Here is a 21,052-nt window from a genome sequence, read left to right on the forward strand (position 1 = left end):
ATATTAGTATTATTAATATTTAAATATTAAATATTCAAGTGAATGAAAATTAATGTGGAGAAGTGGGTTAGTCTTGAATTGCCTATATATTGCAGTTTGCAATTGTTCCTTTTAATTTTATTTTGTTATGAAAGTAGTCATGGGATGGGTTTGATCGATAGCTTTTCACAAGGTTATATATGTTTGAACAAAGGTTGCAGCCTTTGTCTTTTGGAAACAGATGCAACTTTGAACAAATGTTGCATCATTTGTGTTTTGGAAAAGCAGACAACCTTTGGAAAAGAGGCATGTCAATACCTATAAATAGACTACCTAGTCAAGCATTTTAGATATAGTTTTGCATCCAGAAATCAAATAGAAATTAGAGTAGTTTTAGTGTCTGAGAAAGAGAAAGTTTAAACAATTTTGGTTCGCTGTTCTTTGTGAATTGGAGTGCTACTTCCACAAAGAGAAAGATCGTTGTATCCTAGGAGACATTTGCCAACGCAAACCTTGAGGCACCAATGAGGGGCAATTTTGTCTTAAGGCTATAGAATCAAATTCTAGGCTCAATCTCTTAAGGTTATTCTATTCCTTGTTCTTCTTACATTTGTAGAAATTTTATTGTGTATTATTTAATAGTTTATAATAAAATATATAGCAGTTTTTTCAAAGCTTTTTCCAACAACTTAGGACAAGATTTGGTTTTGTTAAATTGTTATATTTTATTAGCCTAGTTTAATTAAATAATCTTGTGGGTTAAGGTGTTAAGAAACTAAAGTCTGTTTGTTTCATAATATTTTGTTGTTTTTCACTTTAATTACAATATATTTAAATTGTGTGATCTTAATTTCTTAAGGGAAAGTGGATGATACTAGTAATTCTTCTAGTAAACTGGGCAGCATGTCAGTTGCGAATGTTGTGCCCGTGGTGATCCCAACTTCTACCAATCATGGTGAGAAGCCTGAAAAGTTCAATGGGACAAACTTCAAGAGGTGGCAACATAAAATGTTATTTTACCTCACCACTCTGAACTTGGCTAAGTTTCTGATTGAAGATGTACCTGTGTCTGGAACTACCCTAGAAGAAGTGGTTGCAGTAGATGCATGAAATCATTCTAATTTTCTTTGCAAGAATTACATCCTCAATGCATTAGATAATGCACTATACAATGTGTATAGTCCAATTAAAAGTGCAAAAGCCTTATGGAACTCTCTTGACAAGAAATATAAGACTGAAGATGCCGGCATGAAGAAATTTGTGGTCGGTCGATTTCTTGACTACAAGATGACAGACTCCAAGAAGGTTATCAATCAAGTCCAAAAGCTACAACTTATTCTTCATGAAATAAATGTTGAAGGGATATCGCTAAGTGAGACCTTTCAAGTAGCTGCAGTAATTGAAAAATTACTCTTGCTTGGAAAGATTTCAAAAACTATCTCAAGCATAAGCGCAAAGAGATGGGACTTGACGATTTAATAGTAAGATTAAAGGATTGAGAAGGAAAATCATGGCTCTGAAAAGAAGTTTAACAGTCAACTTATGCAAGCCAAGGCACACATTGTGGATGGTGGGTCAAAGAATAACAAAAAGAGGAAGCACATTGGTGAAAGGTCAAGCCAAGGGGGAATTCTAAGAAGTTCAAAGGCAAGTGCTTTGTTTGCAACAAGACAAGACACCGTGCTAGCGAATGTTGAAACCGCAAAGACCAAGACAATTCCGAAAAGAAGAGTAATGAAGTACACATAACCGAGGAAGAGAGGTTGTCCAATGAGATCTCTGACATAAATCTCGCGGCCGTAGTATCTGAAGTTAACATGGTAAGAAACACTAAGGAATGATGGGTTGACACTGGGGCTACTCGCCACATCTGCTCAGATAGAAAATTGTTTACCACCTATCAAGAAGTTACTCATTGAGAGCAACTGTTCATGGTGAATTCTTCTACATCCAAGGTTCAAGGCCTAGGAAAGGTAATTCTAAAGATGACTTCGGGAAAGGAACTCACTCTTAACGATGTGCTTCATGTGCCTGCCATCAGAAAGAACTTAGTCTCTGGACCATTGTTGAGCAATAATGGTTTCCGTTTGGTTTTTTAGTCTGATAAATTTGTACTAACAAAGAGTATAATATATGTTGGAAAATGATATCTCAGTGATGGCCTTTTCAAAATGAATGTAATGATTGTTGTACCCAAAATTATCAATAATGTTAATTCTTCTGCTTATATTGTGGAATTGCCAAATATATGGTATGAGAGGTTAGGACATGTGAATTATGATACTATACGTAGCCTAATTAACATGGACCTATTACCTAAGTTTCATATTGATATAAGTCATAAATGTGAAACTTGTGTGGAAGAAAAGTAAACTAAAGCACCTTTTCACTCTGTTGAAAGAAGTACAGAACCTCTAGAATTAATTCATAGTGATATATGTGATTTAAAGTTTGTGCAAACTAGAGGAGGCAAGAAATATTTTATTACTTTCATAGACGATTGCACAAGGTACTATTATGTGTATTTGCTAAAAAGCAAAGATGAAGCCTTAGAAGCGTTCACAAGTTATAAGAATGAAGTTGAGAATCAACTTAGCAAAAAGATAAAGGTTAGAAGAAGCGATAGCGGAGGTGAATATGTTGCACCCTTTTCTAAATTTTGTACTCAGCATGGGATTATTCACCAAACTACTGATCCTTACTTACCCTAACAAAATGGAGTTGCTAAACATAAAAATCCTACATTAAAAGAAATGATGAATGCTATGTTGATAAGTTCTGGGGAGGCCCATAATTTTTGGGGAGAAGCATTGCTTTCAGCAAACCACATTCTCAATAATTTACTTCACAAGAAGTTAGATAAGACACCTTATGAATTATGGAAAGGCAGAAAGCCTTCTTATAAATTTCACAAAGTTAGGTGTCTAGCTAAGGCAACAATCCTTGATCCTAAGAAGTTAAAATAAGACCTAAAACCATTGATTGTGTTTTAATTGGTTATGCCATAAATAGTAGTGCATGAGACACCCTTATCCTAATGTCCCCCGGACATCAGGATCGGGGCTCCATTCCCAATGTTTTGGGGACATCGGGATGGGGGCGTGTCCATATCGATTTCTTGTACATAAATCGGATAATCCCGAAGTACATGTTAATACAATAATTGAATCAAGGACTGCCACACTTTTTGAAAACGTATTTCCATGGAAAATTGCACAAGAACAAAGTTCTTTGAAAAGAACTTATGATGACTTTAATAGTAGTCAAAAGAAAGTAATGATAATTCCGTACACCAAGAACATGTGCAAGAAATTGAACCAAGACGTAGTAAGAGGGCTAAGATATCAACATCTTTTAGCCCTGATTTTCTTACTTATTAGAAAATGAGCCTCACACGTATAAGGAAGCTATATCATCTCTAGAAGCTCCATTTTGGAAAAAGGCTATTAATGCTGAAATTGAATCCATCATGAAAAATCATACATGGGAATTGGTGGATCTTCCTCCTGGAAACAAACCTTTAGGTTTTAAATGGATTTTCAAAAGGAAGATGAAAGCAGATGGATCTATTAACAAGTACAAGGCAAGACTTGTCGCCAAAGGTTATAAGCAAAGAGAAGGCTTAGACTATTTTGATACATATTCGCCAGTCACGAGGATAACATCGATCCATATGTTGATTGCTATTGCAGCAATTCATAATCTTGAGATTCATCAAATGGATGTCAAGACTGCCTTTCTAAATGGTGAGTTGGACGAGGAGATTTATATGGAACAACCTGAAGGTTTCATAGTGCATGTCCAATAAAGAAAGGTATGTAGACTTGTTAAATCACTTTATGGTTTAAAGCAAGCACCTAAGCAATGACACCATAAGTTTGACACTGCAATGTTGTCATATGGATTAAAAATAAATAAGTGTGACAAATGTGTTTACACTAAACCACACAAGAGGGATATGTCATTAGGTGTCTATATGTAGATGATATGCTAATTATTGGTAGTAATCATGAGATTATTTAATATACCAAAAGAATGTTGGCTAGTAAGTTTGATATGAAAGATATGGGAGTTGTAGATGTTATACTAGGAATCAAGATTTCTAAAACATCTGAAGGACTAATTCTATCTCAATCACATTATATTGAGAAAGTACTTAAAAATTTAGTAATTATGTAAGTAGTCCTACAAAAACACTATATGATGTCAATTTGAATTTATCAAAGAATATTGGTCAATGTATATCTCAAAGTGAATATGCATGAATAATTGGTAGCTTTATGTACATTACAAATTGTACACATCCGGACATTGCATATTCAGTTAATAGATTTAGTAGATATACAAGTAATCCTGGAAAGGATCATTGGAAGGCAATTATAAGGGTTCTTGGTTATTTAAAACTTAGGCAGAACTATGGATTGCACTTCACAAGATATCCAACAGTACTTGAAGACTATTGTGATGCTAACTGGATATCTGATACAATGGACTCAAAGCACATGAGTGGATATGTTTTTACGCTAGGAGGCGGAGCCATTTCATGGAAATCTTCTAAACAAACATGTATAGCTATATCCACTATGGAATCTGAGTTCTTCGCTTTAGACAAAGCAGGGGAAAAAGCTGATGGGCTTCGTAATTTCTTAGAGGATATTCCCAATTGGCCGAAGCAAGTGCCCGCCATATGTATACATTGTGATAGCCAATCAGCAATTGGAAGGGCACAAAATCATATGTATAACGGTAAGTCCCCACACATACGTTGTAGACATAATACCGTTAGGTAACTTCTCTCAAGTGGTATAATTACCATAGATTACATAAGGTCAAAAAAAAAAAAATATAACGGATCCGTTTACTAAAGGTTTGACTAAAGAGCAAGTTTATAAATCATCGAGGGAAATGGGTTTAAAGCCTTTGTCTTAAGAATCTTCATAATGGCAACCCAACCTAGCTAACTGGAGATCCTAAGATCTAGGTTCAAAGGGACAACCGAATTGTGGATGATTCAATGGGAGCATTGCGGAGATAATCTCCTACCCATGTCTTATGATGAAAACAGTGTTATCTGCAACGTGTTTAGGATAAGCTTTGCTTTTAAGGATTCATATACTTGGAAATAACAAGTGGGGTATTGTGCAGGATACTCTTCATGGGATATCACCTACAAGAGTGTGAAAAGTGGCCATTTCTATGAGAATTATAAGGCTGAATTCTCTAAAGCATTCAGGATTACCGGGAACTGTTCAAGGTTAAAATGAATACAACTGTAGAATCATATGTGTTCGAAGGAATACCATGTGAGTATTATTGTCTTGGTTTACATTAACAGCTGAGCAATTCAAGACATCGCGTTCACTGATTAGCTAGTAAATCCGATAATATTTCACTAAGGAAACTTCAAAGCCAAAAGCTACCTATCCCCATACGGTTTTTGTCCCATTAAACTCTCTCTTAGTGTTTGCACCTTCATTTGCATTAATTTTTAGTAATTTTCATTCATGTGGGGATTGTTAGAAATTTAATAATTTGAATATTAGTATTATTAATATTTAAATATTAAATATTCAAGTGAATGAAAATTAAAGTGGAAAAGTGGGTTAGTCTGTAACTGCCTATATATTGCAGTTTGCAATTGTTCCTTTTAATTTTATTTTGTTATGAAAGTAGTCATGGGATGAGTTTGACCTGCAGTTTTTCACAAGGTTATGTATGTTTGAACAAAGGTTGTAGCCTTTGTCTTTTGGAAACAAATGCAACTTTGAACAAATGTTGCATCCTTTATCTTTTGGAAAAGCAGACACAACCTTTATCTTTTGGAAGCAGACGCAACTTTGAACAAAGGTTGCATCCTTTGTCTTTTGGAAGAAGATGCAACCTTTGGAAATGAGGCATGTTAATACCTATAAGACCAACTCCAATAGTTGGGCTAAAAGCCAAATTTTTTAGCCCGGAAAATTTAGCTTTTAGCCCAGAAACAACTTTTCTGCTCCAACCTTTCTGGCCTAAAATTTTAGCCCGAGATTATTAAAGAATGAACTTAGGCTTTTTTTTCTTAAATTAATTTAAAAAAAAAATAAATATGTAGACTATCGTAAATTAATTTTATGAACATTTTAATCTAAAAATATTTAAATTCCAATAAATATTGAAAAATCACTCAATTTTCCACAAAGCAAGCCTTCAACTTTCACCAATCTTTTAACCTGGGCTAACTTTTAATTCACCTACCGTTCAATACCAAACTTTCAACTTTCACCAACCGTTCAACTTTCATCAATCATCCTCTATATAAACATATGTCCAATATTAGTTGATCACACAACCTTTCAACTTTCAAAGAGTTTTTGTTTTCTAAAAATCTTCAATATCTCATTAATGAGTGATAGAATAAGGCATAGCAGGGTAATGCAGATGACACAAAACCAAGCAAGGATTGAGATTGAGGATGCAAAATTGTTCAATGCCAAAGTTGAACTTGTAAACTCGTTTATGCAATCTGAGCACCATGACGAATCTAACCATCGTGGTTCTATCACGGGGCGTTCATTTGTGCAGCGTGATAGAGAAGAGTGTCATGATCGAATGATGAAAGATTATTTCATCGAGCGTTCGAGATTTCCTGCTCATGATTTTCGGAGGCAGTTTCGAATGAGGAGAGAGCTTTTTGAAAGCATCTTAAACGCAGTTGTCAATCATGATCACTATTTTGCAAGGAGTATAGATGCCACAGGCCGACAAGGTCTATCACCTCATCAGAAGCTCACATCTGCTTTTTGCATGCTAGCTAATAGGTGCTCTACAGACTCAATTGATAAGTATTGCCGACTTGCAGAAAGTACTGTTATTGAGAACCTGAAGCGCTTCTATAAGGCAATTCAAGGCATATATGGAGCCACATACCTCCACAAGCCAAATCGTGAAGATTTGAAGAGGCTTCTACGCAAGGCAAACAAAAGAGGCTTCCCTGGCATGATAGGAAGTCTCGATTGTATGTATTGGGAGTGGAAGAATTGTCTTACTGCTTGGGCTGGCCAATTGAAGGGCCGTCATAACAAGCCAACCATCATACTCGAGGCTGTGGCGTCTTACGACACATGGATTTGGCATGCTTTCTTCGGCACTCCCGGATCAAACAACGATATCAACGTTATTTGGTCTTCTCTTCTGTTCGATAATGTTGTCAATGGATGGGCACCTGAATTTCGGTACAAGGTAAATGGTAATAGGTATGAGCTAGGTTACTACCTAACTGATGGTATTTATCCTAGTTGGTCTACCTTTGTCAAAAGTTTTTCTCATCCCGATAATGTAAAGAAGAAATTATTTTCGTAGAGGCAAGACTCTTACAGGAAGGATGTGGAAAGAGCGTTCGGGATCCTACAAGCTCGATGGGCTATTGTTAGAGGGCTTACACGATTTTGGCAGACCGAAGACCTCCATTCACATGATGACGTGCATAATTTTGCACAACATGATTGTGGAAGATGAGTACATCGAAATTGAAGAAGATTAAGACGAAGATGTGGATGATGACCAACCAACACATGCGAAAGCTATTGCAAGAGATGTTGAATATCTCGCTCCAACCACATATGATACCCGACAGGATAGGGTCACCTTGAGTAAGTATATGAGACGTTTAAATAGAATTCAAGCTCCTCAATGTCATGACACACTCCGCAATGATTTGGTTGAGCATGTATGGCGCCGAGAAGGTGAACGTTGATGATGTTGGTTAAGCATTTATGTAATAATTTTAAGTGTACTATGTTGTTATTTTCTAGAAATAAATTTAAGTGTCTCCTTGTGCAAAGTATTTTGTCTAGTAATAAATTATTGAATGGAGGTTGAATTATTGAAGGTGTTGATGCACAAAATCAGCGAAGACTTTGGTACAACAGAAAGTGTCAGGTTTTGTGACCTTCGCTTGGTTGCTTGGTTGCTTCAGTCACTAGTGAGGATAAGTACGTAAATGAATAGAGACAGAGAAGCAAACACAGGATGTACGTGGTTCACCCAGATTGGCTACGTCCACGGAGTAGAGGAGTTCTTATTAGTAGTGAAGGGCTTACACAAGTACAAAGGATCAAGCTCTCAATTTAGTGAGTTCTTGTGAATGATTTAACACAAATGGCATTAGGCCATATTGTGGGGGAATGACCCCTATTTATAGAAAAACTTGTAGCTTTGTCACATTGACATGTGTCATGTTATGATTGGTTCTTGATGTTGACACGTGCTGCGCTCTGATTGGCTTCTAATCTTGACACGTGTCGAGTAGTGATTGGCCTCCTGGTCGGAGGGGAACTCTTCTGGGTCCTTGACAGTATAGCGTTGGCCGGTGCTCGGTAGTTTCGGGATTGGTCAAGTATGGTACAAACAGTGCTCCCCTAAGTTCCCGAGTGAGGGAAACTCCTCGGTTGGGGACTTGCAAGATCCAATCCCTTGAGTAATCACGAAACTTCTAAGTACCGAAGTGTGGTCTGATCTTCATCTGCCCTTCTCTGGAAGTACTTTTCCTCCATCCAGGAATGGTGTATTTAGCTGATGTTGACGCACAAGGTAATGTATCAATTTCACTTGAAGCTTAGTTGTAGTTTCGGGCTTAGTCAAGTGTGATACAAACCCTATAGTAGGAGTCCCCCAAGTCGCCGAGCTAGGAGATCTGCCGAAAGAGGTGACAGACAAGGTAAGCAGTCAAACTTCCAAGTAAGCAACCCAGGATCAGAGGTTTGACTTCGGCTTCCGGTTGATTGTTCTCATTCTCCTTGTCTCTCATTCAACTGCCAGGATAAGGAGAAGCAAATGGATAAGAGATGATATGAGATACTTTTGCTTTTGAAGAAGTAACTTTCCACAGGCTTATTCTTGAACTGTGCTGGAGGGTTTTCTGGTGCCCTTCAGAGTATAAGGCCGACTCAAAAATTTGAGGGTCAAAACAAGTCCATCAAATCTAGAGTACGTTCGACCTTGATGATATGGGATACTTTTGCTGTTGACGGAATAATGAATGTGGTATGGAAAGGTGTCGTGCTGTAGTGATCTGTTTCAGCTCACCGTTGAACCTTCTGCTTCAATCTTTTGCATGGCAGAAGTGGTGTGCAACCTTTGCATTTAAATGGTCCTTCAGAACATTCCTTCATAGTGACTCATCCACGCTTGGCAGCTTCAGTGTAAAGAGCCAATATCTGATCAACTGTCATGAGGTATTTGCCGGTGGAATTCGTGACCTTGACAGCAGTTGAGGATGAGTACTCGAGAGCAATGCTAAGTAAGCAACCAGGCAAAGGCTCCAGGCAGTCAGTTCCAAATTGGAGGTTTGATTTCAGGTTCCGACTGACTGCTCTCTTTCTCCTTGTCCTGCAGGTGTGGACAAGGACAAAGACAAAGATAGGGAGAAAGCATGATATGGGATACTCTTGCTTTCGACCCTGATGATATGAGATACTCTTGTTCTTGGTGTGGCTTATTTGCTGAGGTATTATCGGGGGGAAATAAAGCTGAGTATTTCGAGAGGTTATGTTGAGGGTGCCTTTTCGAATGCGAGAAAAGGTTGAGCATTTTTGCAGGTTTGCCTGTCCGTTGAGGAGGGAGGTCAATGTATATAGGGATTTCCCAATAACAAGTAGTAATGTTATTCCTTTACCCTTCTTGGTCACAGCAATGTAGTGGGAGCTGCCAGCTTCACGTGTTTTAATTTTGTCAGAGCACTTTGAAAAAGTGGTATGTGGTATCTGGAAAGCTGATGTTACGTGTGAAGATTACAGACAAGCTTTATCTAAGGAAATCTGGCTCTCGAAGTTCTGAGAGTTGTGCCTCTTTGGTTTTCGAACAAGCAATCCCGTCGAGGATCTGACTCTCGAGATTCGGAAAGCGGTGCTACTCCGGTTTTTTAGAAAGTAATTATGTTGGGAGTCTTTTCTCGAATGTGAGTAAAGGTTGGACGTTCTTGCCAACCTGTCTTGCCGCAAAACCCGGAGGTCGACACACATAGGGACTTTCCAGTTGTCAAGCAGTGGTGCTGTTCCTTTACCCTTATGGGTAATAGTAGGGTAGCTGGAACTTCGAAATTCTCGTGCCTAAACTTTGTCAGAGATCTTTGACAAAGTTATATGTGGTACCCGAGGAGTTGATGGTGCATATGGAGAGCGGTGATTGAACAGTAAGATTCACGTGCTTTCTACTTCACCAGAAATCTTCGACAGATTGCCCGTAATTTCCGCAAAGCTGAGTGTGCATGTGACAGGTGCTGACGAGGCTGAAAAAGCAGGTGCTTCTTCGATTTCTGAGATCGGCCCTCGTGGTCTCTGAGCAGCCCAGCTTTTGAGAAAGCAAACGCCTCTTCGATTTCTGAAGCTCCGTCGAGTGCAGATTTTTATAGAGGCTGGCATTAAGTTCCACAGCACACTTGAATCTCTACCAGTAGAAGCTCATTTCTTGCACTTCTAAGATCTTGATTTGTCTGACCTCTTCCCTCTTCAACACATTTGAAAATGTCTGGACCCTCCGACCGTCGTTTTGACTTGAACCTTGGAGAAGAGACAGCCACGCCTTCTCCAGACAACATATGGCGCCCATCCTTCATATCCCCTACCGGTCCTCTTACCGTTGGGGATTCTGTGATGAAGAATGATATGACCGCTGCGGTGGTGGCCAGGAACCTTCTCACTCCCAAAGATAACAGACTACTTTCCAAACGGTCTGATGAATTGGCTGTTAAGGACTCTTTGGCTCTTAGTGTTCAGTGTGCAGGTTCTGTGTCTAATATGGCCCAACGCCTATTTGCTAGAACCCGCCAAGTTGAATCATTGGCTGCTGAAGTGATGAGTCTCAAACAGGAGATTAGAGGGCTCAAGCATGAGAATAAGCAGTTGCACCGGCTCGCCCATGACTATGCTACAAACATGAAGAGGAAGCTTGACCAGATGAAGGAATCTGATGGTAAGGTTTTACTTGATCATCAGCGGTTTGTGGGTTTGTTCCAAAGGCATTTATTGCCTTCGTCCTCTAGGGTTGTACCTGGTAATGAAGCTTCAAATGATGAACCTCCAATGCCTCCTCCTTCTGGGGTTTTGTCAAGTACTGAGGCTCCGGATAACCACCCTCCGGTGCTTTCTCTTTCTGGGGCTCTACCGACTGCTGAGACTTCCCCTAAGCAACCTTTGTGAAGGCTCCCTTTTGTTTGTTTATTTTGACTCATGTATATGTACATATTTGTGGCTTATCGAAAATATTAATAAATAAGCTTTGCTTCATTTCAACATATTGTGTTAAATACACCAAAGCCTTCTTCATAAAGTTCTTTGAATTTTTGCTTTTGTTGAAACCTGTATTGTTGAAGCTTTGTGAGTGAAGCATGTAGTTTGAGGTAGTGTTCCCTTAATTTCCCGAGTGAGGAAAACTTCTCGGTTGGAGACTTGAAAAATCCAAGTCACTGAGTGGTTGTGAGACTGCCGAGTATCAAGGTGCAGTAGCATATGGTGGGAGTCCCCCAAGTCTTCAGGCGAAGAGAGTTGCCGAATGAGGTGTCTCGCGTGTTACTAATTTGTCAAAGTAACGAATCCTTGTTTCGATGTCACACATTCGTATATGCTTTATCTAAAAATATTTCCAACTTTTGTGTGTTTGATGCTGCATGCTATTGACTAGACAAGATCAAGTGCAATTAGTAGCTTTTCTCTCTTTTTCATCTTTTCTTTGGTGGAATTGCTTTTCGTTTCCACTAATCAGCCTGAGTGGATGCAAGATAACACCATTCTCTATAGCTCAGATTGCAAAGTCGTCTTCATGAAAGTTTTTCCTTATCTTGTGAACTACAACATATCCAAATTTAAGATCCATCGGAGTAGTACAACTTCAGAAATTCAAGTATGATGAGTAACTGTTCATCAATGTTCTGTTAATCCGTCAGACTTGTTGTGAGCTTCGAAACTCCATTTTCTCTTGTTCAGATCAACATACTTTCTTCATCGAAGTTGTTCCTTAACTTGTGAACTACAACATATCCAAATTTGAGGTCCCTCGGAGCAGTATAACTCCAGAAATCCAGGTATGATGAGTGACTGTTTATCATTTGTCTGTCAACCCGTCAGATTTGTTGTGAGCTTTGAAACTCTATTTTCTCTTGCTCAGATCAGCATGCTTTCTTCATTGAAGTTGTTCCTCAGCTTGTGAACTACAACATATCCAAATTTGAGATCCCTCGGAGCAGTATAACTCCAGAAATCCAGGTATGATGAATGACTGGTTATTATTTTTCTGTCAACCCGTCAGATTTGTTGTGAGCTTCGAAACTCCATTTTCTCTTGTTCAGATCGGTATGCTTTCTTCATTGAAGTTGTTCCTCAGCTCGTGAACTACAACATATCCAAATTTGAGATCCCTCGGAGCAGTATAACTCCAGAAATCCAGGTATGATGAATGACTGGTTATTATTTTTCTGTCAACCCGTCAGATTTGTTGTGAGCTTCGAAACTCCATTTTCTATTCTTCAGATCGGCATGCTTTCTTCATTGAAGTTGTTCCTCATCGACTCTTTCATAACATATCAAAAATTCAGGATGAACTAACGGTTAAATATTTCCAGATCTTCGAAACATCACAACAGCTTCGAAATCTGCAAGAAGCCGACTATCATGTTTGGAGCTTCAACACTTTAATTTCCGTCGCTCAAACAGAAACGATTCCTTCTTGAAAGTTGTTCATCTGCTCAAGAACTAGAGGGTGTCCAAAATTCAGCTCCATTGGAGAAAAGCAGCAGCTGCAAAAATTTGATAGAGGAAAGGAGGCGAAGCTTTGTTGGATTTCTAGGCTGGGGAAGATTCCAGTTTTTGTAGCAACTTCAGTACTGGTGAATTGCTTGTATTTTTGTCCATAACTAAATTTTGGACTTTGAATTATTATTTGATCTATTATAATATGTTTGGGAACATATATAAGTGAATAAATAAGAAGGAAGATTTTGGGCCCTTGTGGGTGTAAAACAAAAAATGTTTATGTTTACCCAAGTGTTTTTGTACAAGTTCAAGGGCATCTTGGGTTTTGTGAACAAAATTTGTTTATTTGGAGCAAGGTTTTGTGTTGAAGCTTTGTAGGTGAAGCTTTGGTGTTGAAGCTTTCTAGGTGAAGCTTTGATGGTGAAGCTTTGTAGACGAAGCTTTCTAGGTGAAGCTTTGATGGTGAAGCTTTGTAGATGAAGCTTTGTAGATGAAGCTTTTTTAGGTGAAGCTTTTTTAAGTGAAGCTTTTCGGGTGAAGTTTTTTTTGGGTGAAGCTTTGTGGGTGAAGCTTTTTAGGTGAAGCTTTGTGGGTGAAGCTTTGGAGGTGAAGCTTTTCGGGTGAACCTTTTTGGGTGAAGCTTTTTAGGTGAAGCTTTGTGGGTGAAGCTTTGGAGGTGAAGCTTTTCGGGTGAAGCTTTTTGGATGAAGCCGTTTTTTTTTTTTTTTTTTTTTTTTTTTTTTTTTTTTTTGGCGCTTGACACGGTCTTCATTTGCTTGTTTTGTAGTGACTGTGGAAGACGGATTGCTTTCTGATTGAGAAGGGTTCCGGCATCGCTTTGCACCATCTTCATGTGGGTAATATAGGAACTTCCTTATGTTTTGATCATGCATGTAGTGATAGAATTTGTTTCTTCTTATTGTAGATGTCAGAGCCTGGAAGTTCTAGTGATGAGGGCTCTTCTAGCTTTAGCTCTAAGTCTGAGTCTGCAATGTCGGAGTCTTCAGGGTCTTTGTTAGAGTCCGGTACTAGGGAAACATTGGATGATCTTCCCAACCGTCAAACTTTAGCTATTGCTAGTTCTTCCTCCATGGCGTTGGGTGAGGGGGTTGTTTTTGATGCCATACCCATAGTTCGCTCTGAGTTCACAGCAGACCATCTAAAGAATAACTTGTTAGATAATGAGAAGCAGGTTGAGGCGCTAAGGCAGTCATGTAATATCCCTCGTAGTGTAGGGATACGTTTGGTACATGATGAAGAATGGCCTTCTGAGCCTCCCCAGGGTCATGTTATGTTCTACACCCAGATATTACTGACTTTAGGGGTGAGACTACCTTTACATCCGTGGTTGCAAAAGATGTTATCTTTGATCGGATATGCACCTGGGCAACTCAATCCTGGTTTCTGGGATACTTTGATTGGATTTTATATCATTTGGATGGAGTGTGGGTTGTGTGAGCCTTCCTTCCATCAGTGGCGTTACTGTTACAAGATGCGCCCAGCAAAATCATGCACTGGTTATGCCGAGTGTGCATGTCGGAGTGAGAGAGAGCGTATTGTGTATGGTAAGAAAAAGGCATACTACACATGGAAAAACCGTTGGTGCTTTCTGTATAATGATTGGGAGTATGATAAGGGTGTCACGCCTGAGCGACGTGTGCTTACTCACTTCCAGACTGTAGGTTGTAACGTATCAACCGTTCGTACTATTTGCTATTTGTTGTGGTCTTTTCTTGCTTCTAACACTTTGCTTCATGTAGTGACGCGGGGCACCATCAAACTGTTTGGGCAGGAGCTATCTGACATAGAGAAGGTGTTGAGGGTGCCCAAAGAGGATAGACACTTAAGCAAGCTACGACCCTTATTTCGTCGGTACGGTTTCCAACCCTTAGTTTCCGAGAGCCAGGGACGATCGAGTAAGTTGTATCCTTCATGTAAACTTTGCTCTTTTCCTTACTTTATTTGGAAAGTTGTATTTCTTATTTTGATTTTCCTTATGCAGTGGAGAAGGTAAGCAAGAAAACAGGGACTAGCACCCATAAAAGGAAAGCACCAGTGTTAGTTCCTTCGGAAGACATCCTACCGCATAAGAAAATTCATAAGTTCCGAGGGGAACCATCCGTTAGACCTAAGTCCCAAGATGGGGTCCTTAAGGGGCCTGCCTTTAGGAAGACTGGAGTCGAGGCCGTTGAAAATGCTGCTGCCGTAGTTGCAGGAGAAGGGAGCCGACTGTTGCCTCCTCCTCTTACTATGGAGCACACTGTCCAGGAAAGTGATCCTGGCTCCCGCCATGAGGGGAAAGGCAAGGAAAGAGCTGGCAGTGTCCCGTGGAAGGACTTGAGGGTTGCCACGCGGCCAAAGGATTTTGGGGATATCAACAATTGCTTGGCAGGGCGTCGATTCGCCTTCGATGAGCTCGGAGAGCCCTTAGCTAAGGATGAATCAGATTGCGACCGGATGTTGAAGCTGTCTTCATATGTGAGTGTTACTTTGTCATTTCCTTACTTTTTTCTCTTTATTGTCATTATTTAGGTAGTGATGATCGTCTTGCCATGCAGGTCATGGCCGAGTATCACGACAGACTGCAAGAGGTTGAGCGGTACAAGGCAAAACTGAAGGAGAATAAGCAGCTTGTGGACGAGGCCCGAAGGAATAAGGGACTTTTGACTCAGGCTCTCCAACTGAAGGACGAAACCATGGAGAGCTTGAAAAGGCGAAATGGTGAGAACCTAAGGCTTAAGAAATTGTTTGAGGCAACTAAAAAACAGTTGGAGGTGGCTACCTTGGAGGTATCCAAGGTTAGGGGAGAATTGGATGGTGCCTTAGTTGAGATTTCTGAACTGGAGAAGAGCATTCCGACTGAAAGGGAGGCTGCTGTGCAAGAATACTTAAGTTCTTCGACCTTTCATCTTGCTATTAAACCCTACTGTGCTCAAGAAGCTCGCTTTGAAAAAAGGAAATGGATGGCCGTCCTTGATCGTTATGATGATGGGAGCATTCTTCGAAAATACCACGAAGATATAGATGAGCATCATCGAAAGGGCGAGACATTTGTCCTTGCTGTTGATCCTAGCAGCGAAGATGAGTCTGATAATGAAGGTAATGCTGATGCACAGACTCAGCATGGTGAAGAGGATCTTGGGAATGCAGAGGATGATGGTAGGACGCGGAGTGATACTGCCAGGGGTTCGGCTTCAGATGAGAATGAATAGCAGTGTCTTTACTATCTGCATGTATTCTGGATGTAGTAGTCTGATGTGTGTATAACATGTGCCCATGTTATAAGCTTGAGAGTTTTGGATTTTAGGTGTTTATGAGTGTTTGCACTATTATTAATGCATGTTTGGCTATGTATGAATAGATCTATTGCTTGGATATAAGCCATTGTTTGGTTGTTCCTTTCTTTGTATAGTCTTGTCGACACATACTTAGATTTTGTTTCGTGTTGGATATATCTGCTTTGAGGTTTCAACACTTGAGTGTTCCCTTGCTATGAATGTAAAAGAGTGAGGGCTGAGTTGGCTAAATTACCTCTTTATTGAATTCATTGCCAAATGGCCTTCATTACATAGGATGCCGAACGGCTATAGCTCAACACTTGTACATCGTGAGTCTATTTGTAGTAGTACTTCAAGTGATCAGCGTTCCATGGATGGCCAAGGGTCTTGCCATCGGAGCTTCTAAGTGTGTAAGAGCCAGGGCGACTGATGCCAATGACTTCATACGGTCCATCCCAGTTTGGACTAAGTGTGCCTTCACTCGGGACTCTGTCGCAGAGTAATCTTTTCTTTAAGACCCAGTCTCCTATTTTGAAAGAACGAGGCTTGACCCTAGAGTCATAATAGTTGGAGATGCGCTGCTTGTAGGCGACATTCCTCAAGTGAGCTTGGTTTCTGTGTTCCTCAACTAAATCCAAGTTGAGGGTGAGTTGTTTGTCATTTTCACTTTGAATGTAGTTCTGGACTCGGAATGTTGCTTGCTCGAGCTCAACAGGGACAACCGCCTCTGTGCCAAAGGCAAGTGAGAATGGAGTTTCTCCTGTTGAAGTCCGATATGAAGTGCGATATGACCAAAGAACTTGGGGTACAAATTCTGGCCAACAGCCTTTAGCTTTGTCCAAGCTGGTTTTCAAAGTGCGCTTGATTATTTTGTTGATGGCCTCAACTTGTCCATTAGACTGGGGATGAGCTGGAGAGGCAAAGCATAAGTTGATGTTGAACTTAGAGCAGAACAACCTGAACTTCTTGTTGTCAAACTGTCGCCCATTGTCAGTGACTATCGCATTGGGAATGCCGAATCTACAAAGGATGTTCTTCCACACGAAGTCTTCTATCTTTGCCTCAGTAATGGTTGCCAAGGGTTCTACTTCGGCCCACTTTGTGAAGTAGTCCACTGCAACGACTGCGTAACAGACTTTGCCCTTCCCTGCCGGCATTGGGCCGATCAAATCAAGTCCCCACTGGGCGAAGGGCCAAGGGCTGATCATAGGAGTAAGAGGCTCTGGAGGGGAATGAGGAATAGTTGCATATCGTTGACATTTGTCACATGAGCGGGATACTTTGATGGCATCCTGGTGGAGTGTTGGCCAGTAATATCCTTGGCGAAAAGTCTTGTGTGCTAGGGACCGAGATCCAGCATGATCTCCACAGACTCCCTCATGTATTTCCCGAAGGACGATTTCCACCTCGGCAGGCGTAAGACACCTTAAGTATGGCAGGCTAAAACCTCGCTTATAGAGTTGATCATTGATGATCAGGTAGCGGGTAGACTTGTATCGAATTTGCTTAGCCTGGACTTTATCATTTGGGAGGGTGCCATGAGCAAGGAAATTATAGATCGGGGTGATCCAACTATCCCCCTGTTGTAAGTTGCATACTTCTGCGGCCATGGTGCTTGGTGTTGCCAACAGTTCGACATGAATTTTTCTTCCAATCTTGTCTTCCACAGCTGAGGCGAGGCGAGCCAGGGCGTCTGCATGACTGTTTGCCGCTCGAGGAACTTGGGTGATCTGGTAGTGGAAGTGCTTGAGCAAAAGTTGTGTTTGCGCAAGATATGCTGCCATGGAGCTGTCCTTAGCATCAAAGTTGTTGGTAACCTGGTTGACCACTAATTGGGAGTCACTGAAAATATCAATTTGTTTAACCCCGAGGTGTTTGGCCAAACGTAATCCTGCTAGAAGAGCTTCATACTCGGCCTCATTGTTTGATGCCTTGAATTTGAAACGAAGAGCATACTCCATTGCTACTTTGTCGGGCGTAGTCAAGACTAGTCCCGCTCCACAGCCCTGTTGGTTGGATGAGCCATCAACATACAGACTCCATGCTGAGGTCGTTGATTCTACTTTCTGAGCTTCCGATGGTAATGAAGCTACTGCTTCAGGTGTAGAAGCAATGTCAACAGGATATGTGAAGTCGGCGATGAAATCTGCTACTGCTTGACCTTTTTCGGCTGGTTTTGGTTGGTAGGAGATGTCAAACTCACCCAATGCTATCGCCCACTTGATCATTCGCCCAGACGTGTCAGGACTCTGGAGTATCTGTCGAAGAGGGTGATTGGTAAGCACGATGATGGCGTGTGCTTGGAAATAAGGGCGAAGTTTCCGAGCAGACATGACCAATGCTAGAGCTAATTTCTCAATGTTGGAGTATCGTGTCTCCGCATCTTGTAGGGCCTTGCTAGCGTAGTAGACGGGCCGTTCGACACCACTGTCCATTCGAATAAGAACAGAACTGACTGCTGAAGCCGAAACCGATAGATAGATGATGAGAGTGTCACCAACTTCTGGTTTGGAGAGCAGAGGGGCTTTACTCATGTACTCTTTGAGGTTCCTGAATGCCTTGGCACATTCCTCCGTCCATGTAATGTACTTCTTATTTCCCTTGAGTGCTTTGAAGAAAGGAGCACATCTGTCTGTGGCCTTAGAGATGAATCTGGTTAAGGCTGCCACCTTGCCAGTAAGGCTTTGGATGTCTTTTGAAGTTATTGGCTCTTTCATGTCGAGGATTGCTTTGATCTTTTCAGGGTTAGCTTCAATGCCTCGTTGGCTAATCATGAAGCCTAAGAATTTGCCAGAGCCCACACCGAAGGCACATTTGTTGGGGTTCAACCTCATTCGATACCTCTTTAGAATGGTGAAAGTTTCAGATAGGTCGGTGATGTGTTGGTCAGCATGTTTGCTTTTGGCTAGCATATCATCAACGTAAACTTCCATGTTCTTCCCAATTTGTTCGGCGAACATTGAATTGACCAGTCTCTGATAAGTTGCTCCTGCATTCTTTAGGCCGAAAGGCATGACTTTATAGCAATATAGTCCCCTGTCAGTAGTGAAGGCCGTGTGTTCTTGGTCTGAGGGGTTCATGAGGATTTGGTTGTATCCTGAATAAGCGTCCATAAAGCTCAAGAGCTCACACCCTGCCTTAGAGTCTATAAGCCTGTCAATAAGAGGAAGAGGGAAACTATCTTTTGGACACCCTTTGTTTAGGTCGGTGTAGTCAACACACATCCTCCACAAGACCTTTTGAAGCGAAAGACTTTCTTTGGTCGGATTTTTCCTAACAAGGACCACATTTGCTTCCCATGTCAGGTAATTGACTTCGCGGACAAAGCCTATGCCTTTGAGTTTTTCAACTTCTGCTTTCATTGCCTCGTATCGTTCAGCGTCATAAGATCTTCGCTTCTGTCTCACCGGCTTGATCTTGGGGTCAATACTCAAACGATGACAGATGACATCGGGAGAGATGCCTGGCATGTCCTCGTATGACCAGGCGAAGACTTCAGTGTTCTCTTTCAAAAAAGATATCAATGCTAACCGAAGGGGTGGTGACAATGTGGTGCCAATATTCACCATGCGGTCTGGATGATCTCTTGAGATAGGTACCTTCTCCAACTCTTCAGCAGGTTGGGCTTGCTGGGTGAAAGAGTCATCTCGAGGATCATCGGGTTGATTGTTGCTATCAGGAAGATCCAAGGTCGCTTCATCTAGGCTGGTCTTTGTGACTTGGTCATGTACAGACAAGGTTTCCTTGGGTCCGGGCAAGTGTTGTTGCTTAACTGAAGTGTTGTAACATGATCGTGCACTAAGCTGATCTCCTCTGATGTAGCCGTTGCCATGGGGGGTTGGAAATTTCATCAACAGCATATGCGTGGATACCATAGCCTTGAGATCATTGATGCCTGTGCGCCCAAAGATGACATTGTATGCCGTTGGGCAGTCAACCACTAGGAAGTTAGTGGTAATGGTAGCCGTGTAAGGGCCTGTACCAATAGTAAAGGGTAAATGTATGCTCCCTAAGGGTTGCACGATATCACCGGAGAAGCTTATCAGAGGAGAAATCGAGCGATCGAGCAAGTGTTCAGCTACACTGAGTGCCCTGAAAGCTTCGGCAAACATGATATTGACCGAAGCCCCCGTGTCTACGAGGATTCGTCGAACATCAAAGTTGGCTATATGAGCCTCCACGATCAATGGGTCGTTATGAGGGTAGATGATACCTCTTTCTTCCTCAGGGTAGAAACATATCGGATCCCAGTTAGGTTTTTGATACTTCCCTCCCCTGATGTCTTCCACGTGAAACACTTGGTGACCAGGCCTCAGACTTCGTTCACTGTTTTTCATGGCCCTATTGGAAGATTCAGATATGGGTGTGCCGCCGCTTATGGAATATATGACATTCACCTGGCGTTGGTTACGGTTATCCCTTTGAGGGTGAAGAAGGAATTGATCAATTTTTCCTTCTCGTGCCAAAGCTTCAATACGATCACGGAGGATGATACATTTCTCGCTATCATGGCCGTTATGCTCATGGTAGCAACAAAACATGCCCGCGTTATTCGGGGGCGTGTAATCTGGGTGCCTCGGCTTTGGCTTTGGTATCAGGTAAGCTATGCTGGGGTAAATGGCCGCACATGTGGCATTCAAGGGCGTGTATGTCTCATACCTTGGGGTAGGGGGTATCTTGACGCGGGTTTGACCCACTGCATTGACTGCCTGGGGGCGAGCGTTATTGTGGCGATACCCTTGGTTATCGGGATAGTGTCCCTTACTCTTTTTACTGAAAGGAGAGTGGTGAGGATGGAAATCCTTCCTCTTGCCTTGAAATTGATATGTCTGTTGATTCGGTGAAGCATTATGCAAGGCATGGGGAGGTGCCACTGCTATTTGGAAAGTCGAGGTCTTCTCATTTAGGTGAGTCTGGCTTCCACCTCCCACTTGTTGATAAAGGATGGTTGTAGGGGGTTTCTCCTGATATGTCTTTGCCTCGGCGGAGGCATGGTTATAAGCCTGCGCCATCACCTCAGAGTAAGTCTTCCAAGTATTGGCATTGATCATGTATTTAAAGAAACAATCACGT

At 41.3% G+C, this 21,052-nt stretch overlaps 1 protein-coding gene and 1 long non-coding RNA gene across 2 annotated transcripts; both read left to right on the forward strand.

The window, feature by feature from the left end:
- Nucleotides 1-6,390: 6,390 nt before the first annotated feature.
- LOC103414406 (uncharacterized) lies at nt 6,391-7,317 on the forward strand. Its single transcript, XM_008352794.3, has one exon. It carries the CDS (start codon nt 6,391-6,393, stop codon nt 7,315-7,317), a length of 927 nt encoding a protein of 308 aa, XP_008351016.3.
- Nucleotides 7,318-11,827: 4,510 nt separating this feature from the next.
- Nucleotides 11,828-13,052, forward strand: LOC139191557 (uncharacterized). Its single transcript, XR_011575612.1, has 4 exons — nt 11,828-12,034; nt 12,118-12,215; nt 12,299-12,396; nt 12,572-13,052. It is a non-coding gene; the product is annotated as an uncharacterized lncRNA (long non-coding RNA).
- The last annotated feature ends 8,000 nt before the right edge of the window (nt 13,053-21,052 follow it).

This window comes from Malus domestica, chromosome 14 (assembly GCF_042453785.1).
Source record: "Malus domestica chromosome 14, GDT2T_hap1".
Classification (NCBI taxonomy): domain Eukaryota; kingdom Viridiplantae; phylum Streptophyta; class Magnoliopsida; order Rosales; family Rosaceae; genus Malus; species Malus domestica.

Coding starts and splice junctions, on each gene's coding strand:
- LOC103414406 (XM_008352794.3), top strand. CDS start 6,391: ATGCAGATGACACAAAACCAAGCAAGGATTGAGATTGAGGATGCAAAA.